The 23,531-nt window shown below is 37.6% G+C and overlaps 2 protein-coding genes across 5 annotated transcripts in view; one reads left to right on the top strand and one right to left on the bottom strand.

The window, feature by feature from the left end:
- The first annotated feature begins 3,555 nt into the window (after positions 1-3,555).
- On the top strand, positions 3,556-15,954 carry LOC131694105 (uracil phosphoribosyltransferase homolog). 2 transcript variants are annotated; one of them, XM_058982503.1, is made up of 5 exons: positions 3,556-3,652; positions 3,730-4,025; positions 4,412-4,604; positions 4,708-4,875; positions 15,221-15,954. In XM_058982503.1, exons 2-5 carry the CDS (start codon positions 3,895-3,897, stop codon positions 15,401-15,403), a joined length of 675 nt encoding a protein of 224 aa, XP_058838486.1. In that variant the 5' UTR covers positions 3,556-3,652; positions 3,730-3,894; the 3' UTR covers positions 15,404-15,954. The 2 variants fall into 2 exon arrangements, with proteins under 2 accessions (XP_058838486.1, XP_058838485.1); XM_058982502.1 differs by having other exon boundaries at positions 3,573-4,025.
- An 82-nt stretch (positions 15,955-16,036) lies between these two features.
- Positions 16,037-23,531, bottom strand: part of LOC131694104 (protein vein) — a 243,015-nt gene continuing 235,520 nt past the window's right edge. Inside the window, exons 7-8 of one of the 3 annotated variants that reach the window (XR_009306405.1) lie at positions 17,031-17,174; positions 16,037-16,515 (exon numbers count right to left, since the gene is read on the bottom strand). Coding sequence is in view for 2 of the 3 variants with exons in the window: in XM_058982500.1 (XP_058838483.1) it covers positions 16,418-16,515 (98 nt within the window). In the remaining variant the exon portion in view is untranslated. The remainder of the gene's footprint in view (positions 16,516-17,030; positions 17,175-23,531) is intronic. The other 2 variants (XM_058982501.1, XM_058982500.1) reach the window with 2 other exon arrangements.

Below are 23,531 nucleotides of genomic sequence, written 5' to 3'. Positions count from 1 at the left end.
AGTGGAGATGATAGTGCTTTCATTAATTTCGAGATCGTTAATTCTTGTGAACTTATCCCACTGTTCTCACAAATCGGGATTCACCGGAAAATGGTGAAAAGTAATCTCCGGATTTTTCGCTTTACTACGACCGTAATTTTTGACCTTGCACTTCATGATAATGGATTCACAAAAAAAATTGAAAGTTCAATTCTTGTTTGTTCTTTAAAAAAGTCATGTCATTTCTTGAACTACACCAAGTATTAGTGTGTGTGAATCGAAAAAGTAAGATATAACAAACAAAAAGAAAGAATAAGAAAACACGAATCCGCAGGTCCCGTCCCAGTCAGTGACGTATGGTCGCGATTCGCTGGTTGAACACTTTTTAAGTGGGCCTAGAAGTGGGCTGATTTTTCGATCGAGCATCGCTACCCGAATAGAAATGCACAACAGTATCACAGCATTTTTTATTGTTACATTACAACGGAAAACAATATTATTCTGGAAAATTTACAATGGAAATATAATCACATTTTTTGTTTCTACATCAATTTCATTGTAAACCCGATTTTTGCATGGAAAAAGGGGGGTCCATAAGGAATGTAACAATGAAAAAATTGATCTTTTCCCATACATTCTGAAATCAAAAACATCGATTTACATTGTTTTTCCGTTGTAGATTTAGGAGGCATGAAGGACTGCATCATAAGTACATTGATGTTACAAGAAAGAGTTGTTAACAAATAAAACTGTTGTAAATTCAACGTTTCTACGATCAATTTCGATATTGCTTTCTGTTCGGGTAGTTTGGATCAGTACAGTCGTGATTCGCTGGTTGGGCCACACCTCTGTCCAACTAACGAATTTGATTCGTTAGTTGGACCGACTGACAGATGTCAAAAACTCTCCAAAGGAGACGTTAGTAGTGTAATTGCATCTATTCACATATCTAATAATTGTCAGATTGATTGTCAAAGTAAATTTAACATAAGATTTTGACATTCAGATGCTTTTTAGTTGGACAATGGTTCAACCAGCGGAGGTCCAATTAAAATGCGGTCCAGTTAAAAAATGTCCAACCAGCGTATCACGACTACAACATACAAATATGTTAATTTCATCTAACGCTCGACAAAATATGATTAAGGCACATAAGGTTGTACGCAATGCATTTTTATTCTATATGGGCTATTATATTTTGCATCTTCGACTAAAATGTAGTTTTTTATTCTTTTGGGTGGTAGCAAGCGACATACGTATACTGAAAAAAATTCAAACGTTAATTCTGTTTGTTTCAAAGCACCAATCCATATAAAGAAGAAAAGCTAATGTTATCACGCGCACACATACCTTCTATGTGTCAACTTTATAAAATATGTGTGCGCTCACATAAGTTATATGTGCGTATTGTTATAGAATCGGTTTTAATATGCCTTATAGTTATGAAATGTGAATGTAAGATTATTATGTCTTGTAAATACACACATTAGGTTTATGTGCCAGCAAATAGTGTCTATCTGCCTCCGCTAATTGCAAAAATCTATGTGTAAAATTAATAGGCATAACGTTTAAATTTTTCTGAGTGTAGGATTTTTTCGATATCTTCATATAAAAAGTTCTTGAAATATAAAAAATGAAGCAAACCCTAATAAAAAATTATACACGAACTTTAATCTACATACCAAGTGCAAAGATTCCACACATTGTTCGGATGATACCCTGAACAGGTCATTTGGCTCTTAAATTATACGATGTTTATTAAGAAAAAATATGTAATAAAAAAATCCAACGTGCGTCGCTGGAGAAAGTAATTCAGAATATAATGTGAAAATTTCAGAGCAATCAAAAATCATTTGTCGTAGTTACATATTCGGCTGGCTTAAAAAAAATGGTTTCGATAAAAATGCCGTTAATGTTTTCAATACACTCAGGGTATACATAATGGCTTACAGACTCCACAAAGGAGATGTTATAGTGTAATTGCATCTATTCACATCTCTAATAATATTGATTGCCAAAGTAAATTTGACATAAGATTAATCATCAAAGTAAATTTGACAATGGTCCAACTAGCGGAGGTCCAACTAAAAAGCGGTCCAGTTCAAAAGTGTCCAACCAGCGAATCACGACTGTAGTTTTTTTAGCTTTCATATATGTGCGGAAAAACTGAACATGCTTTTAATATGACGATAAACGATGTAAAACGTTTGAAGTATTTGTAAAATATAAAGCTGTTCTTTTTCATTTCATATAGTTTAATCTACTAATAATTGTATGTATTCAAACACATAAAATATGTGCGCGTTTCGTTGGCATCAAATATCTCAATTGATGTTTGACAACCCGGTTATCAACGACTATTCGACCAAATGAATACTTTGACCGACCATATCCGTGAAGAGAGTAAACGTGCGATATTTCGATTATTGTATTGATTTTATTGGCTGTTTACGGCAAATTTAAGACTAAGAGAATGGAAAACAATGAAATTGAAAGATAGGTATTCTAGAGCGAATCAGTTGTAAACTTAGAACGAAAAACTAGGACTAGACAGGCCCGCATGGCCATGATCGAAAGGAAACGTGAAGAATCCATTGCCTTCTGCTGGTAGGAGTTGGGCTTTCCACCCATGTTAACCGTACGGTCGTTGATAGAACATAACTCATCATCATGCTCTACCGCAGATACCGCGAATTATATTGCGCACTACATTTTCAATGTCACCGTGGTCGTGTCCTGCATACAACCCTTTAACTATTTGTCTCTCAAACATCATATCCTTAATAGAAAAAAATAGAGCTTAATAAGCTTAACACACTTTTTCTTCAAAATTCGAAATATTACAACATTTGCGGGAACATTTTACTAAAACATATAATAAAGCTAGATGGCCGATGTAAAGAGTTATACAAGAAAAAACAATTTTGCATAACATGCGTACTTTATTTTGTCGTCGCTTACAGTAGGAACTAGAGGCAGATCACTATAGGAATGTATAACAAATTTACATCAAAAGAATGCAATTTATTTCCATTTTTGCATCAAATTAGAACTCGCTCGCAGAAAAGTTTGTTTAACAAACGTCCTACGCTGATCCACTTTGTTCGACGTTTTGTTGAACACCGTTTCTGTCTCATATATTTTAAATGGTATGGTTTCATTTGACCGTTTCCTCTGGCTGCATTTGATGTTAAGGTTTTTCGTATCCGCACGTCTCCTCCCAGATTGGGATATCTTGTACTATAGTATATGAATCATCTTTGCGCACACCCAAGCTCTTGTGCTGTTGCAATTAGCATATTTGTTTCAATCTAAATTGGGACAGTGACATAATTTCAACAATAATATTTAATTTGTGTTTAATACACAAATCAAACATGACGATTGGGATTTGGATATGCGCTGGCTCAATAATGATAGAATTTTGATCAAATTTGTTGAAAAATAACTTTAACACAAAATGAAAAATAAGCTGCTCGAATACTCAACGGCTAGCATCTCCTTGTGCTGCATATTATTTTCGAGTTGACTTCGCCGTCGCACAGCTGATTGACAAGCAAAACGTCAACATTCTCGAAGTCGAGCTGCGTTCATAAGTGATGCGGTGAATGTTTTCGTGTGTACAAGACATTTTTCTTACCTGTCCCGTCGGCACAAGGATCAATCGCCAAAAGTGATAAATAATTAATGAACTATTTCAAGTATAGCTCACTCATCTTTGTTTTCTTCTCCACGACACATTCAACTTAGTATTTCTGCGGTGCTGTGCAAATTTTGGGAATATCACAACTCGTCAATCACACACAACCGTCGACAAGCTCAACAGGAAGCTAGCGTGTTCTTGTGACTCATATAGAGAAAGAATAAGAGAGAACATTTCCGTTGTCATTTTGTCAGCCAGCAAGGCAGAAGAAAATGTGCAGCGAAGTTAATAACATCATCGAAGCAGAACCAGCCTCAACAAACCCTGCCGATTATGGATGCAACTTTAGAATCATTGATTGCAGTGACCAAATCAAGGACCTCCAAACAATCATCAGAGATAAGTAAGCGCGGGATTTGAGTTACGTTGTTAGAGAGCTTTTGGATCGGTTTCCAAATGAGCGTAGAACTATAATGAACTAAAATAATTATCCGACTATAGTTACTCAGCAGTGCGTTCTCGTTGTGAAATTCACTACTACAACCAACCAGTCGTGTGAAATTTATTAGAAAGTTTGATGCAAACTGTTGCTTAAAGTTTGCAATCTTAGAATTGTTATGTTTGCGTATTTTGGAACATTCCTTACCGAGCAACGCCGCGGTTTCCGATCGCTGGTCACGCGTTCTGCTCATTCTGTGTAAACAAGTTATCATATACGTCCCGTTCTTTCTGACATCTATGCTAACCTCGCCACCGCTACCGTTTCTGACCCACATTGTCTAATTTTAGAAACACCACGAGGAGTGACTTCAAATTTTACGCCGATCGGCTGATCCGACTGGTGATAGAGGAAAGCCTAAATCAGCTCCCGTACACAGACTGTTCAGTAGTCACACCAACCGGAGCGATCTACGATGGGCTCAAGTATCGGTCCGGGAACTGTGGTGTGTCGATTGTGCGATCAGGAGAGGCGATGGAACAGGTTAGTTGGAGAGCATTCTACTCGTGTGTTGAATTTTAGTCATAACTGAAAAAGAAAAAAAAACAATTATCCTATTTTTTCTCGTACGTTCATGATCATTCAGGGATTGCGAGATTGCTGCCGATCGATTAGGATAGGAAAGATACTGGTTGAATCAGACGCTCAAACACATGCCGCGAAGGTAGTGTACGCGAGGTTTCCAGATGATATCGCCAAACGACAAGTGCTGCTCATGTACCCCATCATGGCTACGGGTAACACCGTTATACAGGTTAGTGCTGGATTGGGCTTATTTTGGTGATCTTTAACGATGAGATGTTAATTGAATTATCGTGCTATGAGTTTCGGCTTCAAGTTGAAAACTGGAAAATACATCCAGCGACAATCGTTTTTTCCCTTTTTCAGTGCTAAGTCATCATGTCGGAAGTAGTGCGCATTATAGCGCGTCATTGTACGAATAATGCGCACTACTTTCTACGTAGTTCCATTGTTTACAACAAGAGAAAACACGATTGTAGCTGGTTGTATTTGCCAGTTTTCAACTGCAACCAGAATAGAGTATTAGTATCATCAATGAGTTACTCCTACACACTAAGCCAGCCAAAAGTGGTTCAGTAATTTCTTTTGACGACTTGCACAGAAAGTTAGTAAAAGTTGGCAACGAATTCGCTCAAATGCAACAACAGTTTCTGACAGAAGCGGTTAAACCAACCGATGCTGCTCACTTTTATCCAGAATCAAGACAGAAATGTACGGCCAAGATCTCTGCACGCTTCCTGCCACATATTTGTCAGATGTTTTGCTCGATTCGTGCTAAATTCTACCAGGTAGGAACTGCCAGGATCTTTGCACAGTTTATGTCCGAGTTATGCCTGGGTTTAGCTCAGTTCCTGTCAAAATTTGCCAGAAAATGCGAGCGAAACCTAGTTCACCCTAGCTCAACTAACCCGACAGGATACGCTCAGAAATCTGACAGGGCTGTCAAACCAAGCCTTACAAAAAATTAACAGAGCGGTCTCTGTCAGAAAATTTGCTCACTGGGCATAACCCAGCACAAAATCCCAACCCATATTCCGTGATAAGGTTCCCAAGGTGTATAATAGCCTAGGGACAGATGACTCTAGAAATACAGTCATGATTCGCTGGTTGGGCCACAGCCTTGTCCAACTAACGAATTTGATTCGCTAGTTGGACCGACTGACAAATGTCAAACACTCTCCAAAGGAGATGTTGGTAGTGTAAATGCATCTGTACACATCTCTAAATATTGTCAGATTGATTGTCAAAGTAAATTTGACATGATATTATGACGTTCAGATGCTTTTTAGTTGGACAATGGTCCAACTAGCGGAGATCCAACTAAAAAGCAACTAAAAAGTCCAACACTTTGACAATCAAACTGACATTAATTAGAGATGTGAATTCGTTAGTTGGACACAAGGGGCGACTCACTCTAGTATTTTCGATTCATGCTAATGTATTGAGAGACGTATTTGTGCATATTTGCACGAAATGACATGTATTTTGTGTATTGATGAGTATTGATTATTTCTTTCATAACTCTTACGCATTAGCGAATTAAAAACGTATTTCTGTATTGTGCACGAAATGCAATGTATTATGCGTATTGGTTAATTATTTCATAATTCTTATGGATTAGTGCACTAAAACATAAAATTGTATGCAAGCATTGTATTTTTGTTGAATAATCAATTGAAACCGAATGTTACTGAATTTTGACGTTTAAATGTTATTGTAGAATGCAAGTGGAACAGTTTCATAAACGCAAATAATAAAATTATTACAAATGGATTTACTAGTGATTTTTCAAGATTAACGAACAATTAAGCATTATGCTAATTTTATTATTTAGAGAATTAGTTACTTCTTCAGTTTGCTTCTACTGGTGATTCCCATTAGACGCATGTTAAAGAAATCACCAATTTGAACATGACATGAGAAGCAGGAAGCGGGAAGATTTACCAGATATGCTGCTATTGTTGAACCAAGGCTGATAAACATGTAATTGAAGCAACCTTTATCTTTAGTTTGGTGAAAACTAATTAGGCTTGCTGAATTCTAATTAGGCTTACCCAATGGTAATTTTTGAGCAATGCGGTATTATATTTAATCCCTACAGTATTATCTAAATTTATTTCAAAAATTGAGATGCTCCTCAGTAAAATCAGCCGAAATTCCTACTGGTTGTTCCAGACTCGGTTGTGTCAATGGAGCCTTGATCGGAAGCGACTCGTAATTCGGATTCTTGTGTTTTGTATTATTTTTATTTATTATTTTGATTATAGAGGTTTTAACCTTAGGGTCATTCGCCTCTTTTTTGGTTAATCACTTGTAGAAAAATCTCTAACCCTATGTGCGGGGTTGGGAATAGGGATGTTTAGGGGTGTGCGGGTTAAGGCATATTATGATGCAGATTAGTACTGTGATTTAATATCTCAGTCCTTTTCCAATTTTTAGGCCCGAAACTATTGAAAAACGCATTTTTTAGTTTGTTTCCTTTTAGGACAATAACACATCCAAACCCATGCGACTTGCACGACTCTATAGGTTGCCTTATCAGATCTACCATAGTTTACAGATGAAACTTGGGATGGCAGGCTGTTGGCGGATTGACAAAGTACCAGATCATGCTGTGTGGGGTGCTGTCCCGGTTAACAATGAGGCGAACGAGATATTTGCAGATACATCATTTAGTCGGACAACTGTCAGTTTGTTGGTAGAATTTAATTTGGTTTTTTTTTAATTTAAAAATCAGAAAAGAATAATTAAGGTTTAAGAATGATATGAATGCACTCGTAAGGATACCTGCTATCAATAAATATGAAAAACTGGCACAATTTTTCCAAATTAAAGATCCCTATTGAGCCCAGGTGAGCTGCGTACAATCTTGTGTTTTGCATTCTCAATCATCGAGCGTTGGTTTCGATTCTATTCCCCCAACGAGTGTTGATTTATAATGCAACCTATATATCTAAACAAAATGATCCATCGCAATATAACCTTGGAACTTGCAAGATTTCAGAGCTTCACTAGAATAAACATTAAACCATTGTTTATGTCGTTAAAACGAGCGAATCCTTGATCAAAAATTTCCTACCTATGCTGGTAGGAAGTTTCGGATTTACCTATGTTCACGTCCCCTGGGAGTATTTTCAAATGTACGGGATGTTTATTTTCTTTAAAAATTATGGGATTGTTCCTCTGAATAAAACTAACAAAAATTCTGATTGATTTTTGCCTACTTGTCATTCTAATGATTCACCGATTCTGAGTCCGTTTGCTGGGAGTCCGAGAAAAGTAAATCTAGCTTGAAAAAACATACGCTATGTCATAATAAGAAATACACTGAATTAGTTTCATTTGGCATGAAAATAGTGTAATATTTGTATGGCTTGTATCAACAGTGTATTACTTGACGAATTGGATTGTTATCGACGCATTGAAAAATATTTCCGGTACTAACGTATTTTTCTGTATTAGCGTATTTTCGACGTATTGAATAATTCTTCCAGAAGTAACGTATTTTTAATGCATTAGTGTATTTTCGGCGTATTAAATGTATGAAGGTGTATTGAAGCATTTCTCGTGTATTTTTTCAACTGGGTATTTCCAATAGACTTTTCTACGGCTCGTGTACGTACACGCCACATGACACAAATACAACATCTCAAGCTGGTGGAAAATAATAAACAAAGACGGCAAAAGTAAATGGGATTGTTTTCAACCAGGAAGCTGCATTAGTGTTCGTGAGACCGGTCGCAAAGAACTCAATTCACTTTGAATGGCCCAGTGAGAAAATTTTCTGGCAGAGACCGCTCTGCTACATTTCTGTAAGGCTTGGTTTGGCAGCCCTGTCAGATTTTTGCGCGTATCCTGTCGGGTTAGTTGAGCTAGGGCGAACTCGGTTTCGCTCGCGTTTTCTGGCAAATTTTGACAGGAACCGAGCAAAACCCTGGCATAACTCGGACATAAACTGTTCAAAGATCCTGGCAATTCCTACCTGGTAGAATTTAGTACGAATCGAGCAAAACATCTGACAAAGATGTGGATGGAAGCGTGCAGAGATCTTGGCCGTACATTTCTGGCTGGATTCTGGATAAAAGTGAGCAGCATCGGTTGGTTTAACCGCTTCTGTCAGAAACGGTTGTTGCATTTGGGCGAATTCGTTGCCAGAATTCTCGCACAAATCGCGCAAAATGCTCACAGAAACTCTACCAGCATCGATTCGCTTTGCTCATCTTTTGCTAACTTTCTGCTTGCCACGCTGACCGGGGGGAGTGAACTGCCCCTCGGTTTGACAGAAGCTGTGTATTTTCTTCTTTTTACTGTTCATTTTATCTTTCGTCTCGCAAAGTCACTCTTTCTGCATTATATTGCGAATTTTACCCCTAGATAGACAGCAAAATAATTTTGTCACACGAAAATATGCTAACACCGCATCTGCCATAGAGTATTTGACAATCTGTAGCTGTATTAGTGTGTTCAACGGTTAGTTTTCCTCCACCTGTCATAGATGGAAGAAAACAAATCGAAAATAACTTTTCGGTCGGATTATTTTCATGATGGATTATGGCCAACCGGAATTGCACGTCTCACGAATAAGTTGTTCAGCGACATAGAGTATTTCAACACCATTATAAATACTTTACGAGAGCTAATTCAAATGTTTAAATTGGCTGACAGTTTTATATATAACAGCTGGAGGAAAACAAACCCCCAAGTAGTGTGAGTGGAATTATTTGCATAGAACTCTATAGATTGGTTGTTGCGGTGCCTAACAAAAACAACACTGAACGCACTTTTTAGGATTGTGCATAGAGTTCTATGCAAATTATTTCACTCACACTACTTGGGGGTTTGTTTGCCTCCAGCTGTCATATGTAAAACTGTCAGTCGATTTAAGGTTGCACAGAGAATGCGTAAAATTCGCAAACGAAAAAAGCAGTTTTTTTCCACACCGTATGTCAGATCTTCATAAAAATCAATCAGCGTATGTAGAATGTTGTTACTGTACTGCTGATTGATTTTTATGAAGATCTGTCATACGGTGTGGAAAAAAACTGCTTTTTTCGTTTGCGAATTTTTCGCATTCTCTGTGCAACCTTAAGCGTTTGAAATCGCTTGCCTAAAACATTTATAATGGTGTTTAAATGCTCTGTGTCTGTGAAACTTATTGTGGAGACCAGAGTCGAAAATGTTTTTTTCGTTTACCAAAATCTGACGAAAATGACGAGCGAGCGATGCTACTTTCTAAACCACTAGAACATTACGAAACCGAAAATGAGAACGGCCTACGACAAAGCATGCGGGTAAATTCAATTTCATTATTTCCTCCACACATTCGTTTTCGCTTCGAAATTGAGAACGACAAACAACGAGTTGCCAAAATTAAATCTGTATTTTTGTCACAAAAAATCTTTTCATCTGTATTTACTCTTTGAAAAATCTGTGTCGATATCTGTATCGAAGCAGTTGAGTCGTTGAGAGAGCGAACCATTTCAAAAGCTGACATATGGATAGTTATTTAGAATTGACAGCTGCGATGACCACAAGTTGGTAGAGGTGTGAACATTTGTCGATATTTTAAAATGAGTTTTTTTTTCTTATTACATTAAGTATGACAGTCATAGCCTCGAAAAGTAAACATTCACATCATGAAATAACCCAAACAAACCTTTACACAACACGTTATCGTTTCCATCTTTATCCCTTCCATCTTTATCCCTTCCATCTTTATCCCTTAATAGGTACAGAAAATGTTTCCACCTTTTCATTCTGCATCATGGGAAAAATTTTAACCATCGAGCTGTCAAATTTAACTATCGCTCTGTCAATTTTAACCATGCTCCAGAGTAGGGTTATTTTGCAAATAACTTTTGAAGTGTCAGATTTTAACTAAAAGTTAAAAATTTCACCAAATGGTTCACAGCCTAAGTCGACCAATGTAGCTGTCTAATTTTCGGACAAAATTTGAGAATTCACAAAGTCACAGAGCATTACAATTAACGTTTCTGGAAGTAGACTTCAGCCAGGCCTTTGCTGGGTGCTAACCTGAGTGCATTACAAATCTTTACCTTTCAGAATGAGCGACCACTCGAAAAAGTGAAAATATATTGATTTATTTTTAATTAAGGCTGTGCACGCAGACGAAGTCGACATAAATAATGACTTTTACTGTGAGCCGTGTTTACCAATACTGCTATTAAACTGTGAAGCAATGTTTGTAAACACGGCTCACAGTAAAAGTCATTTTTAAGTCGATTTCATCGGCGTGCACAGCCAAATGTAGAGGGCTAAGCTGAGAGAGACACAGAGGAAGTATTACCACAGACTAACAGACATAACACTATGAGGGATTTCCCTCAAAAAACATCGATCCCACAATTTTCCCAGAGCACTAGCTCCACCTTTTATTCACAGTCCCAAACACTCATTTACTGGTGGGTTACCCCTTAGGTTTGCGAACAATTTTTCACTAGGGCTCTATCCCCCATATGCTTGTTCATATGTCAGTGGCGCCATAATTTCAAATGTGGCCACAGTCCCAACTACAAATATATTTAAAATGACCGTTAAAGCGGGCGAAGCTTTGTTTTTGAGTGTTATGTCTGTTAGTCTGTGGTATTACTGAAACTAAAAAAAATATTTCTAAAATAGGTTTTGTAACATCACTTCTCAAAAATCTGTATGTCTGTACATACACGCAAAAATCTGTATATCTGCACATACATATTCTTGGTCTGAAAAATCTGTATAAATACAGATTATTCTGTATTTTTGGTAACCCTGAACGACATTGGTCTCTTCGATATTGCATATAGCGCTGGCCAAACGAAAAGAAACTAGTAACAATATTTATTTGTCGTTGTTCGATTTGGGAGAATTACAAGCTAGCGATAGGGTTACCAAATGGACTGAGAGCAAATTAAGGACATCCCTACCAAATCTATTCGGAATTGTAGCCTGAATCAGTTATCATCTGAGCCAGAATTCTGAAAAAGTCGGGATTCTGGCTTTTTTCCAGCAGTTGAACTGGGACGTTGAATCTTGATCGAGACAAATTGGAATGGTGTAGTGCCAGTATTGAACAAAGATAACCACTTAGGCCAAACCTCATATCGAATTATCCAACAATTTTTGGTTACTTCTGAGTAAAAGAACTTTTGGTTGGAATGAGTCGCGGAGAGTATGCATTAACAAAAACAATCGCTGGAAGTATTTGAAATTGACAATTGAAATTGATTCTCTTGGAATTGATCTGATAAATTTAATACAGGGTGATTTATCATGACGTTTTTCTGAGCTCGCAAGAAATTGAAAAATGGAGTAATTCGCGAAATGTTTATTTGACAATCGAAAGAATATTTTTTGCCATTTATTGTCTGAAAACAATTTCTTTTAAATGTTAACCATGTTGGCGCTTGATTACCCATTCGGCTGGTCCAATTTTTGATGACTGATTCGAGTATTTCAAGTGGTATCTGCCTAATTAGTCGAATAATGTTGGTTTCCAATGCTTGGGAATGTCATCGTCGCTATGTTTTCTCCAATGCGTGCTGGGCGTGGTCGCTAATCATCCAATAACGAGAACTGCAACTTTTACTCTTTGATTGTTTGGCGAATAGTGTAGTCAGTTGGCCGATTATGTCGACCATATCATGGTCGGAGAACACGAACACATTTCTCACAGATCGCTGATTTTTGATTGTTGAATAAAATGGTGAGCGTACTTTGGTGACAAACAATACTAAACTACAATAACATGACATGCCCTGTTAAAAAACATCATGTTGAACCACCCTGTATATGCCAAGGTTTGAGACTAAAAATAAGGACATTTGAAGTAAAATAAGAACGCTTTCCAAAAACCTCGAAAATAAGGACATGTCCTTTAAAATAAGGACGGTTGGTAACCCTAGCTAGCGATGATATTGGACGACTGAAGCACTATTGGTGTGCATATTTCCTGTGTTTGCGGCGTTCCAGTTGCACTTTATGATGCACATTGCTATAATTTCATTTAATGAAAATAAAAATCAAAATTACTGATTCGAAATTAAAACGAGATTGAATTTTCGTATTGTCATAGGAAAACGATAGTCACTACTTCTGCTACTCGCTTCCATAGAATCGAAAGAAAAAGGGGCGTTGCCTTTATTGTTTTGCTTTGTGTGAATTTAGTAACGAAGGAGGCAGCGAAAAGACGAAGGAAAATTCAGTGAATTTCATCGTTCATTGAATGGGTATGAGAATTTTTGGCCCTGGTGGAGACTACAATACCTGTTGGGTTCGATCCACCATGCAAATAATCCGACCGAAAAGCTTCTTTTATTTGTTTTCCTCCAGCTATCAGAAATTATGTCAGGTGGAGGAAAACAAATCGCTGAGCACACTAATACAGTTACAGATTGTCAAGTACTCTATTAGCTGTTCGGTTTGTTTATTTGCTGTCTCCCGCGCAGTTTGATGTGAGGATATTTATTTAGCTGCTTCAAAAATTTTCACGAATGTCTATCTACAGACGAAACGGACAATATATTATTTTAAATGGACTGGTTGCATTCGGCAGTACCCCCTGGCTGCATTTGACGTTGGATTTTTTGCTATTCGCATGTCTCGTCTGAGGGTCCAACTAGCGGAGGTCCAACTAAAAAATGGTCGAGTTAGAAAATGACCTACCAGCGAATCACGACTGTAATGTAGTATTTTTGTTTAGTTTAAAGGGCGAACACGAAATTATTGCGACACATTCAACAGGGCATAACTTTTTTACCATTGGGTACAAATCAACCAAATTTTGCACACTTTCTCATTGATGTGTATTGTTTACATGCTGTCAAACTCGAAGTCGCGTTTTTCGATTCAACGAAAATGGAGGTGGACCAACGCGAGTCGAGAGAATAAATTCTTTCCAAACACCTGGAATTTCCTGACCTGTCGCACCGGCAGTTGGGAAAAATGTTGAACATTCACCATTCAACCGTCTCCAGAGTTGGAAGAAAACCGGGACCGGGAACAAAAAGACGGAAGGAAAGGTGAAGCAGATGATTGAAGCAAATCCCAACGTCTCAAGCCGTGATTTGGCTAAAAAGATCGGCATGGCGCAGATGCAAAGAAGAGAGCTGAACTACATACTTACAAGGTACAGAACTTTCCAAACCGCGATGAGCGGCAACAATCGACGGCTAAAACTCGGGCACGGAAGCTCTACGAGAAGATGCTGACAAAATATGGCTGTTGTGTGATGGACGACGAAACGTATATAAAAGCCGATTTCAAGCAAATTCCGGGGTTGGAGTTTTTCACCGGCAAGAGCAAGTTCTATGTGGACGACAAATTTAAGAAGAAGAAAATGTCGAAGTTCGCCTCCAAATATCTCATTTGGCAGGCTATCTGCTCTTGCGGACTGATGAGTGAGCCTTTCGTGACAAAGGGCACAGTAAATGGCGAGATCTACAAATCTAAGTGCCTCGAGAAGCGCCTTTTGCCGTTCTTGCAGCAGCACGACGAAGCTCCGCTATTTTGGCCAGATTTGGAATCATGCCACTATTCTAAAAGTGTCCTGGAGTGATATGAGGCCAATTCTGTCCATTTTGTTCCAAAGGACATGAATCCGCCAAACTGTCCGGAGCTGCGCCCGGTGGAGCAGTACTGGGCAATGATGAAGCGGGTACTTCGGAAGAGCAAGAAGACAGTCAAAGACGAGAAGGACATGTTAAGAGAACGGAAAAAAAAACTGAGAAACTGGTACCGGATGACACTGTAAAGACTTTGATGGAGGGCATCAAGCGAAAATGCGTTCAATTTTACACTCAAGGCTCCATCGATTAACTTTTCTTTTGATTTTTGAAGTAAATATATGTAGAAAACTACCCTAAAATTTTGGTTTGATTTTAAATATTATAAGAAAATTGGCATGACATTTTAGGTGTCGCAATAATTTCGTGTTCGCCCTTTACATAAGAAAAACACAAAGTAAGAATGAAGTCAATCCAAAAGCAGTTTTTGTTATATGCACTACGAAAGTTTAGATAGGCGGCATTCCCTCTTCCATCTTATAAGGCACGATTACCATATGCTATAATTTCGTTTATAAATGATATCGTCATGGAGCGTACTCTTTCTATTTATTGTGAAAATGCAATCTATTGCTCCTGTTCGTCAGTTTCGCAACAGAAATTTGCTCTCAATAACACTAAATTTGGACCTCTAAATCAGATGATGGCTGTCTATAAAGAGTTTTGTGAAATTATTTTCCTAAATATGCGCCGAACAAATTTCAAATAGTTTCAAATAGCTTTTTGCGATATCATGGTGCAGCCAAGAAGAAATGTTTGTGTAATGTAGTCTGCGATTGAATCAGCGACTAAAACAAAAAAAAATAAAATTTTTGGGTTGAAAAGTATGAACTCATAATATTTCCTTACAAACTTGTACTATAGAAATAACTTTACGAACAGTTGCAAGAAAAACTGGTGGGTGTTCTTCCATTGGATGTTAATTGGCTCACAAGACTATTTCTGGAGATTGATATTATGCAGCACAAAACCAAATTCTCACCAACATACGAATAATTAGTTCCTTTTCTTCCCCAGGCAGTAAACGTACTGAAGGACCACGGTGTTCCGGAAACATCGATAATCCTGTCGAACCTGTTCTGCACCCCGATCGCCGCCTCGATGGTGGTGAAGGCATTTCCCGATATGAAAATTCTCACCTCAGAACTACACCCGGTGGCACCGAACCACTTTGGCCAAAGGTACTTTGGAACGGATTAACCAGGGGGAAAAAACGCTCCGAGCAGAGAAGGCTACCCACTACACTGCACGCTACAAATTTTTCATTGGTATTAGGGCGGGAAATGTTTCACAGCAAACAAGGCATGTCTTTGATTCCAGCAGCAGCGTTAGGGGCGTTTATAAGCGCCATTAGTAGATGGAAACACCCTCGAGTGGGGTGTAGGGGTACAGAGAGGAGTTTACGGAACTGTTATATATGTATAGTTCTCTATCGGATAGCTCGTTTACTTCTTAATGAAATTTATTCTAGATGAAGTCGCAGCCTTCGGCAAAGTTATTAGCTAGCGTCCAAGCGCCCTTGCTGCTGGGTGATGAATATTGTCGCGCCCTGAGCAGTTTACTTATTTGCAACTTATTTATTTTCAATTTTTTAGCCTTTTTCGGTAATAATTGTGTCTAAGAAAGATAATGTCGTCGTAGTTTTTGCCAGACTTATTATGTAAGAAGTAAAAATGCCACATTAGTTAAAGACTGTTTTTTAATACAGTTGTAATAGGTCAATATATAGATCGTAGGCATAACTCGTCGAACGTTTGTTATCAGTTTCTTCGAAATCCTTGCAAGGTACTTTCTCGTCAATATTAAAACAACGCAATTTCTCAGTGTGCTTAATTCAACAGTAAAGTTACACCAGCTTTATTTTTAGTCAATAATTTATTACAACTACTACAATGATATTTACATCTTTGGTATTTTCAACATTTTGTTTATCGCTCAGTTTAAAAACAATTTTTTTTATTTGTTTAATTTGCATGTATGTGAGTGAAATTGAAATTGAACTATATTATACACAGAGTTACTTAAATCGAATGGAATTTCATTGAAAGTACATACACATAGATCTTGCTTTTGCAGTTGTGGCTTAGGGACTACTACACATAAATATTTCGGTTCGCAATCGCATTGCTTCATTAGCTTGTTCATTTTTTTTTTGTTCGCTTATAGTCTCCTGACTCCAAATGACTAAAGGAGCTGATATATCACATGTCGGGCTTAGATGTCGCTATCGTCCTCGTAATCGTAGAGTGGTGGCATAACCGGCATCGCTACCGGTGAGTCCATCAGCAAAAAGTCTGCACACTCGGGATGACCTGGATGGGAGAACAGAGTTTTGATTAGACGTAATATAGAAAAAAGGAAAGAAACGCCGATCGATTAGTCCAAAAACGAGGTACGTAAATCTGGTTAGGTGGGGTGGGGTTAGTGTCACACTCGGTACGATTAGGATAGTAGGATCACATTCTCTGTTAGGAGGGTTATCTCTAAGCGAGTACATTTGGGTGTTAGGTGTTTGTCACGTACATTTCGTGCGGTTAGCGTTATTTTTCTGTTCCAATCACGATTGCAAGCGCAAGCGAATCGTTTTATTTTTTTTTGGCATTGATGTTTATTTTTGTATAATTTTGAGTACCATCGGCGGTTACTTTTAGTTGGCCACATTCATCATTGCTGATCGCTACTAGCATTCCTGTTCGATTAAACTCTATTTTGACTAGTTTGGTTTTATCTCACAATGGTAAAAATTTAGTACATGTGGTTTGTTTATTTCCGTTCTACTATTCGTTTCCATTTGATGCTATATATTTATTTATAGAGTAGTGCTAACCATCTAGAACAATACTTCATCTCATTGTGCAACGTATGATTGAATATGAACCTTAAACTAAGGGATGGCTTGCTCGGTGAAATCGATCCGCGGTAAACCTCGACTGAATGGTTTTCACACAAAAGGGAGTTGGTCGTCTGGGAGCTAAAACGAGATGGGATATACAGTGAAACTTTAGTATTTCTTCAAATAGTATGGATTGGAAACAAATGTCTTATATGCAAGCTTAATTACTAAATATATATCCTAATACGGAATTGCGGGACTGAGCATGCTGTGAGATATTTTTTGTACCATATGTGACAAAGCATTGTTAGGCAGAAGCTTACATGTAAACCAACACCGTAGCAACTGACCAGTGCAGCAGGCTAATGTCCATAGTACAAACATCGAGGGTTTTCCCTACCGTATATAGCAACAACGAAAATGCAAAAAACGTGTAGGAAGTATTCTGTAGTCATCAGAACTCACATGATAGCGTATAAGTGATGATAACATAGATACAGACTATGTTCCTGAAGCAAGCGAAGAAGGAAGTCCCGTATTTTTTTGGTATTGAAAATGCTTAACCCAAGTATATGGGGCTGGTGCTAGGTATAAAACTAATACTGCTTGAAACTTTATTTTGGTCTGCTTAAAGCTAAACCAAACCGAGCGCTGCGCTCATGCGAACCGAAATCCTGCATGTGCACGAATGATTGTACCTTCCGAACGATATAGCCATGATGTTGACCGTTTAATATTCGGGCGACGAATGATTAAAACGAACTCGCGGTACCTGTATTTGTAAACTACCCGTATTTGATCGTGTCACTAAGGTGTGAGTTCGTGCATATGTTAACGTTGCCAATACAGTCGTAATTCGGTGGTTGGACACTTTTTAACTGGACCGCTTTTTAGTTGGGCCTCCGCTAGTTGGACCATTGTCCAACTAAAAAGCATTTACACTGCCAACATCTCCTTTGGAGAGTTTTTGACATTTGTCAGTCGGTCCAACTAGCGAATCAAATTCGTTAGTTGGACAAGGCTGTGGCCCAACCAGCGAATCACGACTGTACAGCCAACATGTTGCTCGTTTTGTTGCATCGACTGATACAAAACAAACACGCGGGGTGGACTCGCTCAATTCCATCATGTTCGTAATGTGGTACTGGTGCAGTTCGGTGCTCGTGTCTCACTAGATCAATTTGTCTATAGCAACAACATGTGTCACTTCATTGAACATGATAACGTTAAGGTCAAGGTCTCCGTCTATATGGAGGACAATGCAGTCAACGTTAAACTACATGATTAGTCTCCTGGTACACTTGATATAGTCGTGATTCGCTGGTTGGACACTTTTTAACCGGACCGCTTTTTAGTTGGACCTCCGCTAGATGGACCATAAAAAGCATCTGAATGTCAAAATCATATGTCAAATTTACTTTGACAGTCAATCTGACAATTATTAGAGATGTGAATAGATGCAATTACAATACTAACGTCTTCTTTGGAGAGTTTTTGACGTCTGTCAGTCGGTCCAACTAACTAATCAAATTAGGTTAGGTGGACAGAGGTGTGGCCCAAACAGCGAATCACGACTGTAGTGCAATTCGCAGATTCATGTCGCAATATGGCGAAGTGGTTTCCATTAAGACTGACGTTTGGAGGAATTTCTTCCCCGGCATTCCCAACGGTGTTCGGTGTTTGGAACATGGCACCCTCTATGCACAGTCTACTCTGTGCACATATGGCCATCAAACTGACACGTGTCAGTTTTGTGAACAATCTGCACATTATGAAAAACCGTATATTAAAAAAAGAACATCACCTACAACCAACAAAACCGCCCACAGCTAAAACACAATCAATTGGTCGGTGTTAAGTCAGACCGGACTAAGTGACAAAATATTAATTTCGAGAAAAACGAGTTTTAAATTTGAATCGCAGCATCCTTCACATTATAATTAGAAATTAATTATTGCCATATTTCTTGTTTATTGTTACATATTTAAAATCTCGTCGTCGAATGTAGCTGACGAAATACTTCATCCAGTGCTATAATTATCTCATTTTTTTTTTGTGTTTTGCGACTTAGTCTGGTCTGACTTAACACCGACTAATTGTCCAACCGACGGTTAAACAACAAACGAATACTCAATCCACAACGACTACATCTAGTACTCCAGTAGCAACAAACATCGCCAATCAAAATGCAGTTAACAAGGATGAAATCTTTACGACCGTAGCCAGCAAAACAAAGACGCTTGACAAAACTATCGATCGAAACCGTCAACACAGCAGCAACGATGATACTATGGACGAAAGCGACGATCAAGCTAACACAGTGAATGACGCTCAGGTGTTGTCAGGCGACGCCGGACATGCTGCACCGCTTAGGAAACTAATCTCCGCTCGCAAAGGTAAATTACGTGCGAAGGATTCAAAAGCAACACATTAAAATGTTATTCTTATTTATTTTCTTGTAAATATATAAAAGACCCACGACTCCTTTAAGCTCACGCAACGAGCCGTGTCAAATAAACGAATTGTAAAAAAACACTCGGGGTCTGTATACATACTTTTCTCGTATGTAATGAAACGTTTAAATCCTCCTTTTTGGGGGATCCGCCTGAAATAGGCTTGTAAACTTCGCATTTTCCTAATTGTTTTCGAAAGATTTTCTGAAAATCCATTTTTGCTTTATTTATACAGTCGCGATTCGTTGGTTGGGCCACAGCCTTGTCCAAGTAACGAATTTGATTCGCTAGTTGGACCGACTGAACAATGTTAAAAACTCTCCAAAGGAGATGTTGGCAGTGTAAATGCATCTGTTCACATCTCTAAAGATTGTCAGGTTGATTGTCAAAGTTGACATGAGATTTTGGCGTTCAGATGCTTTTTTAGTTGGACAATGGTCCAACTAGCGGAGGTCCAACTAAAAAGTGGTCCAGTTAAAAACAGTCCAACCAGCGAATCACGACTGTAATGATCATGATCTCAGCAATACTAAGATGATTTATCATGAAAAATGCCACAAATAAACCGATAACAGCTGTTGGAATTCATGACATTTTGATCATGCTTAGGTCAACAATGGTTACCTTCTTTAAACAGACAAAAGACTTTTCTACGGCTCATGTACGTACACGTCACATGACACAAACTCTACTTCGAAAATTGGTGGAAGAAAATGAACAAAAACGGCAAAAGCACATCGTCGCGGTTGTGCTATCTTATGACAAGCACCATTTTGCACATCTCGAGAAAAACGATTTTTCAAGTTTGAGATTGAATATCTTGAAACTTATAAATGGTATAAACAATTCTAAGAAGACAATTGATGCTTCTATCTATTCTGTATTAATCTATCCAATATTACGAAGAACAGTTGACTATGTTGTGAGTTTTTACTATAAATGTAAACAAAAGTCGCACTCACACGTGTCATAGATGTGTATTGATGACAAAATTTGTATGGCGTGTCATTATCGTGCATGGAAAATTATCCATAGGAAAAAATCATCAATTATTAACTTTTATGCATATCTTTGGCTTCATTTGGTCTATAAACTATTTTGAAGGAAATGAGTCAGGAAATCTAGAAAAAATAGTTATTTTTGGTTACAGTGTTGCCAAATATGCTATATTTCCAGTTTAAAACCTGAATTGCATTTTTCTCACAATTCGTGCATTTTTGTTTTCAAAATTATTATGCCATTGTGTTTCTCAGATAGTTTTACATATAAAAACATCTTATACATCAAGATAATTTGAGACAATTCCCAGACACAGTCATTTGAGGCAAAAAAATTAAAATTTCTCAGCACGTTTCTCGATATATCTCAGTAACCAAGCACAATGTCAAAAATATGAAAACACCACTTTGTGGAGACTTTTTAGACAAGTTATGTGGCATATCTAACTCAGTTTACCCCAAAATGGCGTTTGTCACAAGATAGCACAACAGCGACGACATTGGATTGTTTTCAACCAAGATTACACACCAATTTTTTTGTATTTTGTTTCAGCAAAATATGTTGCTGTAACTTTTCAGCAAAACTGGATATGCTAAGAGTTCAGCCTTGCAATTTTTGTTTCGCTGATTTTTAATAAAGCCCATTATTTTAACAAAAATCAGCAAATGCATAGAATTTAATTGCTGAAAGAATCAATGCAAGAATGACAATTTTATTGAGTTCCTTCAAATCAAACTGACAGTTCAGCAAGTTTTGACAGTTTTGAATTGCTGCAAATTCAGCGAAATATTTTTTGCTGAGAGTATTGCTGATATCTCAGCAAGGCAAAATTCAGCAAAATTTTTCTGATATTCGGCAATCAAAATTTAGTGTGTAGTATTCGTGAGATCAGTCGACAAAAGCTCGGGACTTGCCGATATATATTTTCTTTTTCTTTTTTTTGTTTATTCTATTGTTCTTCTCTCATAGCCTCTCTTTTTGTCTCACAAAGTTTAAATGGGCTGGGTGCATTTGACATTCGACATGTTTCGTCTCAGGTTATACAGTCGTGATTCGCTGGTTGGACAGTTTTTAAGGTTGGACAGAGAAAGGGTAAAATTCACAAACGAAAAAAGCAGTTTTTTTCCACACCGTATGTCAGATCTTCATAAAAATCAATCAGCAGTACTGTAACAACATTCTACATACGCCCCAAGTAACCAATAAGCATTATAACGTAGCCTAATATCTGCTTTACATCCACATATAATGCAGACTTATAGAGCTGTGAAGCCCTAAATACTTATATAATGCTGGTATTATGCCAAAAAAGGCGAAATATAGTGCTATTACTGTGCAGAGATTGACAACTCGTTTCTGCAGTACTAATGCTATTATATAGCACCAGCGCACAAATGTCAAATTTTAAAGCCTTATATTAGCATTACTAATGCTATTAAAAGGCTTCAGCTGGCTGTCATTGTCCGCCATGGTTTTAAAACCATTTCTTATTTTTCTTTTCGGTATGATGAGCAAAAAGGAAAAAAAATTAAAATAAAATGTTCTGTTTAAAACCGTAATTGTCTCTCTTCTAAAGCATTGTAATGAATATCCTTAATGGGTTTTCGTTCTGGCATGATATGACAATTTTATGAAAATTACCTTTAGTAAGTCTCCAACTGAGGTACCTTACCTCGTCCTTCACGTTAAGTGCTCTGCGTTTGCTCCCAGGACTATATTGCATATGTTCGATTGAAATGAAATATGCCGAATATAATCTTCAAGAAGAGTTGCATAACAAATAAACCCACGGCATTACAATAGCATTATATCGGCTTATTATTTGCTCTATAATGGCATTAAATGCGCTTGTAAAGCTTACATGCTTTAAAGATCCTTGAAGCATGTACGCGTTATATCAGCTTTATATACGCATATAGAGCAAGCGATAATGCCATATGTCGGCTGTGCAGTTATGCATTATTGATGCTAATATAGAGTTTCATTGCATTGTTAATGCTGTAATGGAGTTTCAATGCAACATTAGTGCAAATGTATAGCCAATATAGTGCAATGGCTTAATGCTTATGGTTACTTGGGGCTGATTGATTTTTATGAAGATCTGACATACGGTGTCGAAAAAAACTGCTTTTTTCACTTGCGAATTTTGCGCATTCTCTGTCCAACCTTAACTGGACCGCTTTGTAGTTGGGCCTCCGCTAGTTGGACCATTGTCCAACTAAAAAGTATCTGAACGCAAAAATCTCATGTCAGATTTACTTTGACAATCAATCTGACAATATTTAGACATGTAAACAGATGCATTTACACTGCCAACATCTCCTTTGGAGAGTTTTTGACATTTATCAGTCGGTTCAACTAGCGAATCGAATTCGTTACACGCTCATTCAGAACTACTCAAAATTTGAGTTCGGAGCACTCAATTTCAAAAGCCATAGCAATATGTCAAAAAATGAGTATTAATTTGAGTAGAACTAACTCATCTCTTAAGTAATCATTAAATTTTCAAAGTTCTGAGTGAAAAAACTACTTGTTCTCAAAAAAGTGCAGAGTCAGGCGTCGACTTAAACTTAAACAAGAGCTGATCGTTCATAAAACTAGAAGGTAGGTTTCATTGAATTCTCTTGTTTCCAAATCTAACTTCTAGTTGTGTTTTTGCAGTTTCTGCAATTTCTTCAAGATGCCGATCGGCATGAAGTAGATGTAGAAAAAGACCCTCGGATTATATTTACTGTCATCGTAAACGCATGGACAACGGCCTGGAGGATCAGGTAAATGACATTTGAAATAACAATGAATATATTTATAGTTTTATTAAAATGCGGAATGATTATTTTTCGTTTTTGCCTTTTGAGTAAAATGTACTCAAGTTTGATATTTTTATCCCAAACTCAAAACTGAGTAAAAGAGAAAAACTCAATTTTTGACTACGTGCACTTTTAATGAAATTGGGTGGCTGGTAACTCAAATTTGAGTTTTTATGAATGAGCGTGTAGTTGGTCAAGGCTGTGGCCCAACCAGCGAATCACAACTGTATTAGAGG

The sequence above is a fragment of the Topomyia yanbarensis genome, chromosome 3, assembly GCF_030247195.1.
Source record: "Topomyia yanbarensis strain Yona2022 chromosome 3, ASM3024719v1, whole genome shotgun sequence".
NCBI lineage: Eukaryota > Metazoa > Arthropoda > Insecta > Diptera > Culicidae > Topomyia > Topomyia yanbarensis.
This window is presented reverse-complemented; position numbering and strand designations above follow the sequence as displayed.